Raw genomic sequence first — 14,699 nt, 5'->3', positions numbered from 1 at the left:
GGTGCGATGAGACAGCCTATAGGGAGGAGGTCAGAGACCTGGCAGTGTGGTGCGATGAGACAGCCTATAGGGAGGAGGTCAGAGACCTGGCAGTGTGGTGCGATGAGACAGCCTATAGGGAGGAGGTCAGTGACCTGGCTGTGTGGAGACAGCCTATAGGGAGGAGGTCAGAGACCTGGCAGTGTGGTGCGATGAGACAGCCTATAGGGAGGAGGTCAGAGACCTGGCAGTGTGGTGCGATGAGACAGCCTATAGGGAGGAGGTCAGAGACCTGGCAGTGTGGTGCGATGAGACAGCCTATAGGGAGGAGGTCAGAGACCTGGCAGTGTGGTGCGATGAGACAGCCTATAGGGAGGAGGTCAGAGACCTGGCAGTGTGGTGCGATGAGACAGCCTATAGGGAGGAGGTCAGAGACCTGGCAGTGTGGTGCGATGAGACAGCCTATAGGGAGGAGGTCAGTGACCTGGCAGTGTGGTGCGATGAGACAGCCTATAGGGAGGAGGTCAGAGACCTGGCAGTGTGGTGCGATGAGACAGCCTATAGGGAGGAGGTCAGAGACCTGGCAGTGTGGTGCGATGAGACAGCCTATAGGGAGGAGGTCAGAGACCTGGCAGTGTGGTGCGATGAGACAGCCTATAGGGAGGAGGTCAGTGACCTGGCAGTGTGGTGCGATGAGACAGCCTATAGGGAGGAGGTCAGTGACCTGGCAGTGTGGTGCGATGAGACAGCCTATAGGGAGGAGGTCAGTGACCTGGCTGTGTGGAGACAGCCTATAGGGAGGAGGTCAGAGACCTGGCAGTGTGGTGCGATGAGACAGCCTATAGGGAGGAGGTCAGAGACCTGGCAGTGTGGTGCGATGAGACAGCCTATAGGGAGGAGGTCAGAGACCTGGCAGTGTGGTGCGATGAGACAGCCTATAGGGAGGAGGTCAGAGACCTGGCAGTGTGGTGCGATGAGACAGCCTATAGGGAGGAGGTCAGAGACCTGGCAGTGTGGTGCGATGAGACAGCCTATAGGGAGGAGGTCAGAGACCTGGCAGTGTGGTGCGATGAGACAGCCTATAGGGAGGAGGTCAGAGACCTGGCAGTGTGGTGCGATGAGACAGCCTATAGGGAGGAGGTCAGAGACCTGGCAGTGTGTTGCCAGGACAACAACCTCTCCCTTAACGTCAGCAAGACAAAAGAGATGATCGTGGACTACAGGAAATGGAGGGGCGAGCGTGCCCCCATCCACATCGAAGGGGCTGTAGTGGAGCGGGTCGAGAGCTTCAAGTTCCTTGGTGTCTACATCACCAACAACACATTACTAAGGAATTAACATGGTCCAAACCACAGGCGGCCGGTGGCACCTTAATTGGGGAGGACTGGCTCATAGTAATGGCTGGAATGGAATGAATATAATGGTATTGAACACCTTCAAACACGGTTTCCATTGTTTCCATCTGTTTGATACCATTCCATTCACTCCATTCCAGCCATTATTATGAGCCAGTCCTCCCCTCAGCAGCCTCCTGTGGTCCACACACACCCACACCAATGTGAAGAGGGCACGACAGCGCCCCTCCCCTCTCAAGAGGCTGAAAATATTTGGCATGGGCCCTCAGATCCTCAAAGTTCTACAGCTGCACCATTGGTCATCTTGACTGGCTGCATCACCGCTTGGTACGGCAACTGCAAGGAATCTGACCTCAAGGCGCTACACATGGTGGTGAGTACGGTCCGGTACATCACTGGGGGCCGAGCTCCCTGCCTTCCAGGACCGCCATACCAGGCGGTGTCAGAGGAAGGTAAAAAAAAATCAGACTCCAGCCACCCAAGCTATAGACTGTTCTCTCTGCTACCGCATGGAACACAGTACCGGTGCACCAAGTCTGGAACCAACAGGATCCTGAACAGCTTCTAAGGCTGCTAATCAAGGCTGCTAAACAAGGCTGCTAAACAAGGCTGCTAAACAAGGCTGCTAAACAAGACTGCTAATCAAGGCTGCTAAACAAGGCTGCTAAACAAGGCTGCTAAACAAGACTGCTAAACAAGACTGCTAAACAAGACTGCTAATCAAGGCTGCTAAACAAGACTGCTAAACAAGACTGCTAATCAAGGCTGCTAAACAAGGCTGCTAAACAAGGCTGCTAAACAAGACTGCTAATCAAGGCTGCTAAACAAGACTGCTAAACAAGGCTGCTAAACAAGGCTGCTAAACAAGGCTGCTAAACAAGGCTGCTAAACAGCTAATCAAATGGCTGCCCAGACTACCTGCATTTACCCTTTTTTTGAACTAACTCTCTTGCACAGACTCTACTCACACACACTGACACCCCAACAGACACACACTACATACGCCCACACACACAGACATAACATGCATACTGACACCAAACACACACACACACACACACACTTTCAAACTCACCACATTAGCTGCTGTTACTGTTTATTATCGATCCTGTTGCCTAGTCACTTTACCCCTACCTACAGTATACTGCTGCTACTGTCTATTATCTATCCTGTTGCCTAGTCACTTTACCCCTACCTACAGTATACTGCTGCTACTGTCTATTATCTATCCTGTTGTCTAGTCACTTTACCCCTACCTACAGTATACTGCTGCTACTGTCTATTATCTATCCTGTTGTCTAGTCCCTTTACCCCTACCTACAGTATACTGCTGCTACTGTCTATTATCTATCCTGTTGTCTAGTCCCTTTACCCCTACCTACAGTATACTGCTGCTACTGTCTATTATCTATCCTGTTGCCTAGTCACTTTACCCCTACCTACAGTATACTGCTGCTACTGTCTATTATCTATCCTGTTGTCTAGTCACTTTACCCCTACCTACAGTATACTGCTGCTACTGTCTATTATCTATCCTGTTGTCTAGTCACTTTACCCCTACCTACAGTATACTGCTGCTACTGTCTATTATCTATCCTGTTGTCTAGTCACTTTACCCCTACCTACAGTATACTGCTGCTACTGTCTATTATCTATCCTGTTGTCTAGTCACTTTACCCCTAACTATAAGTACATAGGTACCTCAATTACTCCATACTCCTGCACATCCACTCGGTACTGGTACTCCCTGTATTTTAAACATGTTATTATCTGGTACTCCCTGTACATAGCCATGTTATTACCTGGTGCTACCTGTATATAGCCATGTTATTACCTGGTACTTCCTGTATATAGCCATGTTATTACCTGGTACTTCCTGTATATAGCCATGTTATTACCTGGTGCTCCCTGTATATAGCCATGTTATTACCTGGTGCTCCCTGTATATAGTCATGTTATTACCTGGTACTTCCTGTATATAGCCATGTTATTACCTGGTACTCCCTGTATATAGCCATGTTATTACCTGGTACTCCCTGTATATAGCCATGTTATTACCTGGTACTCACTAAATATAACCATGTTATTACCTGGTACTTCCTGTATATAGCCATGTTATTACCTGATACTCCCTGTATATAGCCATGTTATTACCTGATACTTCCTGTATATAGCCATGTTATTACCTGGTACTTCCTGTATATATCCATGTTATTATCTGGTACTCCCTGTACATAGCCATGTTATTACCTGGTACTCCCTGTATATAGCCATGTTATTACCTGGTACTCCCTGTATATAGCCATATTATTACCTGGTACTCTCTGTATATAGCCATGTTATTACCTGGTACTTCCTGTATATAGCCATGTTATTACCTGGTACTCCCTGTATATAGCCATGTTATTACCTGGTACTTCCTGTATATAACCATGTTATTACATGGTACTTCCTGTATATAGCCATGTTATTACCTGGTACTTCCTGTATATAGCCATGTTATTACCTGGTACTCCCTGTATATAGCCATGTTATTACCTGGTACTCCCTGTATATAACCATGTTATTACCTGGTACTCCCTGTATATAACCATGTTATTACATGGTGCTACCTGTATATAGCCATGTTATTACCTGGTACTTCCTGTATATAGCCATGTTATTACCTGGTACTCCCTGTATATAGCCATGTTATTACCTGGTACTCCCTGTATATAGCCATGTTATTACCTGGTACTCCCTGTATATAACCATGTTATTACCTGGTACTCCCTGTATATAACCATGTTATTACATGGTGCTACCTGTATATAGCCATGTTATTACCTGGTACTCCCTGTATATAGCCATGTTATTACCTGGTACTCCCTGTATATAACCATGTTATTACATGGTGCTACCTGTATATAGCCATGTTATTACCTGGTACTTCCTGTATATAGCCATGTTATTACCTGGTACTTCCTGTATATAGCCATGTTATTACCTGATACTTCCTGTATAAAACCACGTTATTTCCTGGTATCCCTGTATATAGCCATGTTATTACCTGGTACTTCCTGTATATAGCCATGTTATTACCTGGTACTTCCTGTATATAGCCATGTTATTACCTGGTACTTCCTGTATATAGCCATGTTATTACCTGGTACTTCCTGTATATAGCCATGTTATTACCTGGTACTTCCTGTATATAGCCATGTTATTACCTGATACTTCCTGTATATAGCCATGTTATTACCTGATACTTCCTGTATATAGCCATGCTGTTTTTTCTCATTATTGTTATTCGTTATTCACTGTGTATTTTTTCCTTCTGTCACTATTTAAATGTTATATTTTTTATCTTTAACTATGCATTTCACTGTTAGTCTACACTTGTTGTTTTTCGAAGCATGTGACAAATACATTTGCATACTTGCATTTGCAAATTTGATTTGAAGGATTTTTAATTTACAGTATATAGAATGGTTTATTTACAAAGTATCAATGGCAGCCGATGCTGCATTGTTTGACACAATTCACATAAACACACTATCCACAAGAAAATCATCAACAACAAACAAAAAACTACAACTTTAAAAGGCGTTGTTGTAGCTGTTGTATTCTACGCCCATTATGATGCGCCCGGCTCTGTATCTTCTCCATCCCCTCCCGCTGTTTACTGGTTAAACCAGAGCGCCACACTGGTGCTGCGTATTCTGTCACTGGGCCGTATCTGTGGTGTACACCTTCACCATGTCCTCCTGTATTTCAGCTTCCTAAGGAGGAACAGTCATTGACTGGCTTTCTTGCAGATCGCATCCACCTGTGCAGTCCAACGGAGGTCTACCTGGATGAGGATTTTTTTATGGCTTCAACTCTCAGGAGCTCTGAGTTATTAATGTGCAGTGGTGGTAGATCTGGTGATGTTCTGTGAGAAGGTGTGAAGTACTTTGCAGAACCATGACTCAAGGTCGGAGAGGTCTTGTTGGATCGAAGAGGTTGCAGTTTGGGGTCGGACCGCTGTCCAACATGGAGCCATGGTCCTTCACTGCCTGGTGCCTGTTAGATGTGATTTTGATGTGATTTATTAGGATCTCCATTAGCCTGACGCCAGTGGAAGTCAGCAATCCAAATGATTAGTGATGGTTGAAGTCCCATGTCTAGGAGCCTGGTGATGACCACCTTGTGGCAGACTGTGTCAAAGGCCTTGCTACAGTCAGTGGAAACCAGTGAGCAGATGAAGTCAGACTTGTCGAAGTGCTTGTACAGCTCGTTGGTAAGGTTCACGAGGCAGTGGGTGGTGGAACGGCCCTTGATGCAGCCAAATTGACGGTCATCGATTTGGGGAAGGATGTCTCCTACTGCCCACTGGGAGATGAAGATCTCAGCTGCCTTACCTAGAAGGGAGGTAAGGGAGATGGGTGTGATTTCACCAAGACTGGGTGGATTTGTCTTGGAGGGGCACCATAGTAGCATATTTCCACTCCTTTGGGACCACACCTTGGTTGAGGGAAGCGTTTAGGATATTGTCTATGGGTACACTTAGCTTGTAAGCAAACTATTTTTGAGCCTGCCAGGCATGTCGTCTGGGACGGGTTTTTGGGGGGGGGGGTTTCACCTTAACCAACTTCTCGTGGCTGGATGGTTGGAGCTGGTCTTGATGGTAGGTAAGAGGGAAGCTGTGATGGGTTGAAGGGGGTGCTGGATCACAGAGGCTAGTGATTTTTTAAATTTAATTGGCTATTCCTCATCGATCATCTGGGTTAAGCCCCAGCAATGTGGAAGGTGGGCTCAGACTTGGAGATGTTGGCTAAAGCCTTGACGTCGTTGTGCCATTTCACTGGATTTTTTTCAGTGCTTTGATTTTATCACTGTGGAAGGCCTGCCTAGCTGATCTTGCATTGTATTTTGTTCCTCAACTCTTTCGATAAGACAGAGTTCTTCTGGTAATGTTGTACTAATAGCTTTAATCCACTAGGGGGCATATACGATCCAAAAAGCAGAAGAACAGAGGGATGTCTGTCATCATAAGGTCTTGGTTTGAACGTTTTAGGTAAGAAGAGGAGAATGTCATGTCGATGTTAGAAATGTACCTTTGAGACAATGTTAGAAAAATGCCTTTGAGACTACAAAAGTGACATTACATAATTTTTCTAAATCTAAGGGCTAGATGAAGTAGCTGTAGTGATGTCATCTCAGGCCCTGGATATAACGTAACTAGTGATGTCATCTCAGGCCCTGGATATATAACGTAAAGTAACCAGCGGTCTCGACTCAGCCCCAGAACCTGAGAAACAGGGAGGATTTTAAAAAAACACTAGATCTAGTAGCTGGTGGTCTTAGCTCAGATGCTGGAAACATGCCCATATATGATGGAAACATGCCCATATATGATGGAAACATGCCCATATATGCTGGAAACATGCCCATATATGCTGGAAACATGCCCATATATGCTGGAAACATGCCTGTATATGCTGGAAACATGCCTGTATATGATGGAAACATGCCCGTATATGATGGAAACATGCCCATATATGCTGGAAACATGCCCATATATGATGGAAACATGCCTGTATATGATGGAAACATGCCTGTATATGATGGAAACATGCCCATATATGATGGAAACATGCCTGTATATGATGGAAACATGCCCATATATGATGGAAACATGCCCATATATGATGGAAACATGCCCTTACATGATGGAAACAAGCCCTTATACATGCCCGTATAGTGCATATGGCAACACTGCTGTGCTTCCCCCTGCTGGGGGCAACAGGCATAAACAACTCCCAATGGAACTCCTTGAAGGACTCAGCCCAAAATAATAGTAGATTATAAAGTACAACCTACAGTACAACCAGTCATTGATTACAACAATATCTAAACCATGTTTCATAAAAACAATGTGATTCCATAACCTTATCAGAAGCCACGACTATAATGTAGAAAAATAAACATTCACACCTAGATTGTCACGTTCGTTGAGTACAGGATTGGACCAAGGTGCAGCGTGGTATTCGTACATGTTCGTTTATTAATTAAACACCGACAAAACAACAAAAGCAACGTAACGCGAAGTTCTAAAGGCTAAACGTCAAACAAGCCAAACACACAGAAACGAGATCCCATAACATAGGTAGGCAACATGGCTGCCTAAGTATGGTCCGCAATCAGAGACAACGATCGACAGCTGCCTCTGATTGGGAACCACACCAGGCCAACATAGATCTGCAATATCTAGATCATACACATAGAAATTCACACCCTGACCAAACCAACTAAAGAAAACCGGGCTCTCAAGGCCGGGGCGTGACATAGATAGGTTTCTGTGCATTTTCAAAACCTTTAAATCACAAATTATCAACCTACAATAGTTGTCTATGCCATCTCAATCTAATCTCAAAATGAGATGGAAAGTATCATCTACAGTAGATACAACAAACAACAAAGGAGTCATAAGGTACAATACAGAGAGAGAAAAAAAGAGAAATAATGTACAAATAATAACACAAGGAATGAATACACAATGAGTAACGATAACTTGGCTATATACACAGGGTACCAAGGTAATGGGGTGCTGGGGTACGAGGTAATTAAGGTCGATATGTACAGTGGGGAAAAAAAGTATTTAGTCAGCCACCAATTGTGCAAGTTCTCCCGCTTAAAAAGATGAGAGAGGTCTGTAATTTTCATCATAGGTACACGTCAACTGTGACAGACAAAATGAGAATTTTCTTTCCAGAAAATCACATTGTAGGATTTTTAATGAATTTATTTGCAAATTATGGTGGAAAATAAGTATTTGGTCAATAACAAAAGTTTCTCAATACTTTGTTATATACCCTTTGTTGACAATGACACAGGTCAAAAGTCTTCACAAGGTTTTCACACACTGTTGCTGGTATTTTGGCCCATTCCTCCATGCAGATCTCCTCTAGAGCAGTGATGTTTTGGGGCTGTCGCTGGGCAACACGGACATTCAACTCCCTCCAAAGATTTTCTATGGGGTTGAGATCTGGAGACTGGCTAGGCCACTCCATGCTTTGGGGCTGTTTTTCTGCAAAGGGACCAGGACGACTGATCCGTGTAAAGGAAAGAATGAATGGGGCCATGTATCGTGAGATTTTGAGTGAAAACCTCCTTCCATCAGCAAGGGCATTGAAGATGAAACGTGGCTGGGTCTTTCAGCATGACAATGATCCCAAACACACCTTGAAATGCTTCTTACGAAGCCACGCCTTCGTTGCCCGGGCGGTGTGTTTGGGATCATTGTCATGCTGAAAGACCCAGCCACGTTTCATCTTCAAGGCCTTCAGGCCTCTCTCATCTTTTTAAGTGGGAGAACTTGCACAATTGGTGGCTGAATAAAGACTTTTTTTCCCCACTGTACATATACTGTAGGTAAAGTTACTAGGCAACAAAGATAGATAATAAACAAATAATAGTCATTTCAAAATGAGATGGAAAGTATCATCTACAGTAGATAAAAGAAACAACAAAGGAGTCATAAGGTTGTCTATCACTAAATGCAATTAGAAAATAATGAATCACTAAGTGTGAGATTTATGTATGGTTTAAAAAATATATTCCATAAAAAAAATATATATTTCTGGGATACATTTCAAAGCAATAAATGCATTTAACAACAACAACAAAACAATGTTCTGAGTACATTTTGCATGCTGAAAATACATATCCAAATTATAAGTTCTTGTATGGGCGGTGTGAGATTTATATGTGTTATAAAAAATATATGATAATACATCTTTAAATGTATGTCACATTCTTTGATATGTAAGGCCATACATCACTTTACATCACTTTACCGTGTGGGAGTACTGGGTCGGACCCCCCTTTGCCTCCAGAACAGCCTGAATTTTCCGGGGCATGAATTCTACAAATCGGAAATGTTGCACAGGGATGTTGGTCCACGCTAACGCGATGGCATCGCGTAGTTGCTGCAGATTGTATGGCGGTGCACCACTGCCCCCCAGCCTGTACCGTTGACACCAGGCAGGATGGGTCCATGGACTCATGCTGCTTACACAAAATCCTGACTCTGGCATCAGCATGACGCAACAGGAACCGGGATTTGTCGGACCAGGCGTTGATTTTCCACTCCTCAATTGTCCAGTGTTGGTGATGGCGTGCCCACTGGAGACTCTTCTTCTTGTTTTTAGCTGATAGGAGTGGAACCCGGTGTGGTCGTCTGCTGCAATAGCCCATCGGTGACAAGGACTGACGAGTTGTGCGTTCCGAGATGCCGTTCTGCACACCACTGTTGTACTGCTCCGTTATTTGTCTGTTTGTGGCCCGCCTGTTAGCTTGCACGATTCTTGCCATTCTCCTTCGACCTCTCTCATCAACGAGCTGTTTTCACCCACAGGATTGCCACTGACTGGATGTTTTTTGTTAGTCGCACCATTCTCTGTATACCCTAGACCACAGGTGTCCAACTCATTCCACGGAGGGCCGAGTGCCTGCGGGTTTTCACTCCTCCCTTGTACTTGATTGATGAATTAAAGTCACAAATTAGTAAGGAACTCCTCCCCTCACCTGGTTGTCTAGGTCTTAAATGAAAGGAAAACCCAAAAAACCTGAAGACACTAGGCCCTCCATGGAATGAGTTTGACCCCTCTGCCTTAGATAGATACTGTCGTGCGTGAAAAGCCCAGGAGGGCGGCCTTTTCTGAGACTGGATCCGGCGCGCCTGGCAACGATGATCCTACAACGTTATTCGTTTTGCCCATTCTAACGTTCAATCGAACAGTAACTGAATGCCTCTTCTTCTGTGGAGTTTAACGGCAGTTGGCATCAAATATGTTGTGTTACAGCCCCAAACTGAACTATAGTATAAATCCATTACAAAATGTGAAAAGGGAAACTAACCCTACCCTCATTAAAACCCACCATCTTATTCCACTACTTTAACCCTATCTGCTCCTGCACCATGCCAACGGCCTGAGAGAACGGGACACCACCACTCAACACACCCTGTAACTCCTCTGACGTCAAGTCTCATACCCCCAAATACTTCTCTGCAGCTGCCACCCACAACATCTATTTTCTGTGACTTACGTTCCATCTCTGTGGTATAGTTGATAATCATTGCTATAAACGCTAAGAAGCCAACCTTACTGAAACATACATCACTCGTTGGCCGATCCCTCTGTTCTGGCACAGATCTACTATTCACAGGGATCCTATCAGAATCCCTCCCCCTTGATCCACCCTCCTCTATTTTCTTCACATACGACGTCTTCTGCACTACTCTGACCCTGGCCACCTCAACCTGCCTCTTTCGCACCGGACACCTCCAATCCCCAGCAACATGGACACCTCTACAATTAACACACTTTTTCCACCGAAACTACACATTCCTCTGTCCCATGTCCTCCTGCACACTTCCCACATCTTGGAATCTCCCTCCAACTCTACTGCAACATGCCCATAAACATGGCACCTGTAACACCGCAGTGTATTCGGCACAAACGCTCTAACAGCATAACTCATATATCCTAACATGACTTTGTCAGGTAAAGACTCTGAATCAAAATAACAGACTGTGTCATCTCTGTTTCACCACGCTCCCCACTGGATCTGCATCGCACCAAACAGAATCTTCAACTTAAATTGCTCCACCTCCATACTTAACGCTACCCCAGAAATCACTCCCTTCAATGGTGCCCTGTACCTAACCGCATGGAGTCGCATGGAGCGCATGCTCCCTCTGATCTGAAGAAACACAAACAAACATCATTTGTTGGTGACTTCGGGTTACCTTCACCGACTCAACATCACCCACCGTCTTTTCCACCCAACCTGAAACCACCAATGGATCAGCCAAAAGGCCTGGCTCCACCCTCTTCAAAAATCTCACTCTCACTGGACCAAACATATCTTTATCATGTCCATCAATGCAAGGCTCGGGCTCTGAACTCCTCACAACACCTTCAACCCTTTACATTTCACCTCCAGAACTCAAACTGGCATCCGGCTCACTCTGTTTGAACTTGACACCAATCTTCTTCGACATACCCTTTCGTCGAGGCTGATTGCAGTGTTGCGCGAACCACCGCATTTAACCATGGTAATATGGCAGAATACAAACAGAGTAACTATTCACTCCGCAAGGCAATCAAACAGAGTAACTATTCACTCCGCAAGGCAATCAAACAGGCAAAAGTGGAGTCGCAATTCAACGGCTCAGACACAAGACGTATGTGGCAGGGTCTACAGACAATCACAGACTACAAAAAGAAAACCAGCCACGTCGCCGACAAGACGTCTTGCTTCCAGACAAGCTAAACACCTTTTTCGCCTGCTTTGAGGATAACACAGTGCCACCGACGAGGACTGTGGGCTCTCCTTCTCCGTGGCTGAGGTGATTAAGGCTGCCGGCCCAGACTGCATCCCTAGCCGCGTCCTCAGAGCATGAGCAGACCAGCTGGCTGGTGTGTTTACGGACATATTCAATCTCTCCCTTTCCCAGTCTGCTGTCCCCATTTGCTTCAAGATGGCCACCATTGTTCCTGTACCCATGAAAGCAAAGGTAACTGAACTAAATGACCATCGCCCCGTAGCACTCACCTCTGTCATCATGAAGTGCTTTGAGAGACTAGTCAAGGATCACATCACCTCTACCTTACCTGTCACCCTAGACCCACTTCAATTTGCTTACCGCCCCAATCGATCCACAGACGATGCAATCGCCATCACACTGCACACTGCCCTATCCCATCTGGACAAGAGGAATACCTATGTAAGAATGCTGTTCATTGACTATAGCTCAGCCTTCAACACCATAGTACCCTCCAAGCTCATCATTAAGCTCAAGGCCCTGGGTCTGAACCGCGCCCTGTGCAACTGGGTCCTGAACTTCCTGACGGGCCGCCCCCAGGTGGTGAAGGTAGGAAACAACACCTCCACTTTGCTGATCCTCAACACTGGGGCCCCACAAGGGTGCATGCTCAGCCCACTCCTATACTCCCTGTTCACCCATGACTGGGTGGCCAAGCACACCTCCAACTCAATCATCAAGTTTGCAGATGACACAAAAGTAGTAGGCTTGATTACCAACAATGACAAGAGCCAACATGGAGGAGGTGAGGGCTCTGGGAGTGTGGTGCCAGGAAAATAACCTCTCACTCAATGTCAACAAAACAACGGAGATGATCTTGGACTTCAGGAAACAGCAGAGGGTGCACCCCCCCTATCCACATCGACGGGACCGCAGTGGAGAAGGTGGAAAGCTTCAAGTTCCTTGACGTACACATCACTGACAAACTGAAATGGTCCACCCACACAGACAGTGTGGTGAAGAAGGCGCAACAGAGCTACTTCAACATCAGGAGGCTGCCATTTGGCTTGGCCTAAAACCCTCACAAACTTTTACAGATGCACAATTGAGAGCATCCTGTCGAGCTGTATCACCGCCTGGTACGACAACTGCACCGCCCGCAACTGCAGGGCTCTCCAGAGGGTGGTGCGGTCTGCCCAACGCATTACCGGGGGCAAACTACCTGCCCTACAGGACACCTACAGCCCCCGATGTCACAGGAAGGCCAAAAAGATCATCAAGGACATCAACCACCCGAGCCACGGCCTGTTCACCCCGGTGTCATCCAGAAGGCGAGGTCAGTACAGGTGCATCAAAGCTGGGACCGAGAGACTGAAAAACAGCTTCTATCTCAAGGCCATCAGACTGTTAAATAGCCATCACAAGCACATTAGAGAATGCTGCCTATAGACATTGACTAGAAATCACTGGCCACTTTAATAAATGGAACACTAGTCACTTTAATAATGTTTACATATCTTGCACTACTCATCTCATATGTATATACTGCATTCTATTCTATAGTATTCTACTGTATCTTAGTCTATGCCGCTCTGTCATTGCTCATCCATCATGTATATATTCTTAATTCCATTCCTTACTTAGATTTGTGTGTATTGGGTATATGTTGGGAAATTGTTGGATATTACTTGTTAGATATTACAGCACTGTCGGAGCTAGAAGCACAAGCATTTCGCTACACCCGCAATAACGTCTGCTAAACAAGTGTATGTGACCAATACAATTTGATTTGATTTGATTTGGTCTCGGGCTGGACAGGAAACAGGAATTCAGGAACGCGCATCCCATCTAGGCGCGCTCCCGGTTGATTTTCACAGAATGGAGCAGTGAGCCAGTTACCAAGCTGAGGAGTCGGTAACGGCGGTGAAAACCGTTCACTTCTGAAGACCCACCGACTGAAAGCACAATATTGCCTTGACACCCTGATTTGCGACACTGTTACTTATTTTCTCGATACATTTAAGCCTACCAGTTTTACATTGGATACCGAGGAAAACAGTCTGGATTTGTGACAGTAAGTAGCCGCCACCTTTATTTTCTAGCTAGATTTCTCGCGCTGCATTTGCTAAATGTCCTCACATTTACATTGGATTTATTGAATGCTGATCAGTTAAAATTCCGTACAATTTTGAATTTTACGCTATTATATCGCATTACCACATCAGGCTACCGTGATTAACCTACATTTCTACAGCGGTGAAATCTTGAGACATTTGGAAACACAAAAATGGTACATTTGAATGCAAGAATAAAGATGGGTTTATCGCCAGGCCGAACATGCACTGGGAGACTAGGCTATAGTGTTCATGCATTCAGCAGATTAGAAATGAAGGCGTCTGCAGCTGGCAAAGACGTTTTCAGGCTAAATTGAATAATCAGTGTCTGCCGCAGGAGGGACAAGCACAGGGAGAAAGCCGTGGATGGTTCCCTGCCTGTGAACACTATTGCCGGGGAGAATAATGGCAAATAAAGGCTTCCATTTAGTAGCCTAGCCCTAACGTTAATTGGGAACATGTACCAGTTTTTGTCTCCCATTAATCAAAGTTCTTAATTAGGCATACACAAATGATCAAGGCGTGGCGAGGCATTGATATGGGCGTGTTCTCGTTCCAGCGTTTAATTTTTGTGGATTTGACACCCTATAATTTCCAAATTCTCTCATCGCAGCACTGTTTGGTTCATGTTGGACGCAATGCCGAAAAGGCCACACTATTCATCTTTCCAAAATATCAGGCTGGTTTAGTGGTTAAGAGAGCCACGGTAGCGATGTTACGGGGGGCCTCATCCTGACGATAGGCCTGTCTGATGTATAGACGAGCATCCCCCGGTAAATGATGACGTAGATAGGGCTGGGTTGACTGTTTATCTCGGTGTCACACCGCCTCTCCACTGCACCGCTCTGCTCCGGATGTCTAACCGCAAGGGAATGAGTTCTCTTTGATACTCCGCGATATTCCCAAACCAACACCTGGTAGTTGTAATGTCATTATGGAGCAGCCTAATCCCACAAA

At 45.4% G+C, this 14,699-nt stretch overlaps 1 protein-coding gene across 1 annotated transcript in view; it reads right to left on the bottom strand.

Moving 5' to 3' along the window:
• LOC311128780 (T-cell-specific surface glycoprotein CD28-like) overlaps positions 1-11,364 on the bottom strand; it is a gene marked incomplete at its 5' end in the record, with an annotated part of 42,614 nt that extends 31,250 nt beyond the window's left edge. Inside the window, 2 exons of the mRNA XM_084161022.1 lie at positions 5,429-5,716; positions 11,301-11,364. Of these exons, the coding sequence (XP_084017148.1) occupies positions 5,429-5,716; positions 11,301-11,364 (352 nt within the window). The remainder of the gene's footprint in view (positions 1-5,428; positions 5,717-11,300) is intronic.
• Positions 11,365-14,699: the final 3,335 nt, after the last annotated feature.

The sequence above is a fragment of the Coregonus lavaretus genome (assembly GCF_964263955.1).
Source record: "Coregonus lavaretus genome assembly, chromosome: 5".
Lineage (NCBI taxonomy): Eukaryota > Metazoa > Chordata > Actinopteri > Salmoniformes > Salmonidae > Coregonus > Coregonus lavaretus.
This window is presented reverse-complemented; position numbering and strand designations above follow the sequence as displayed.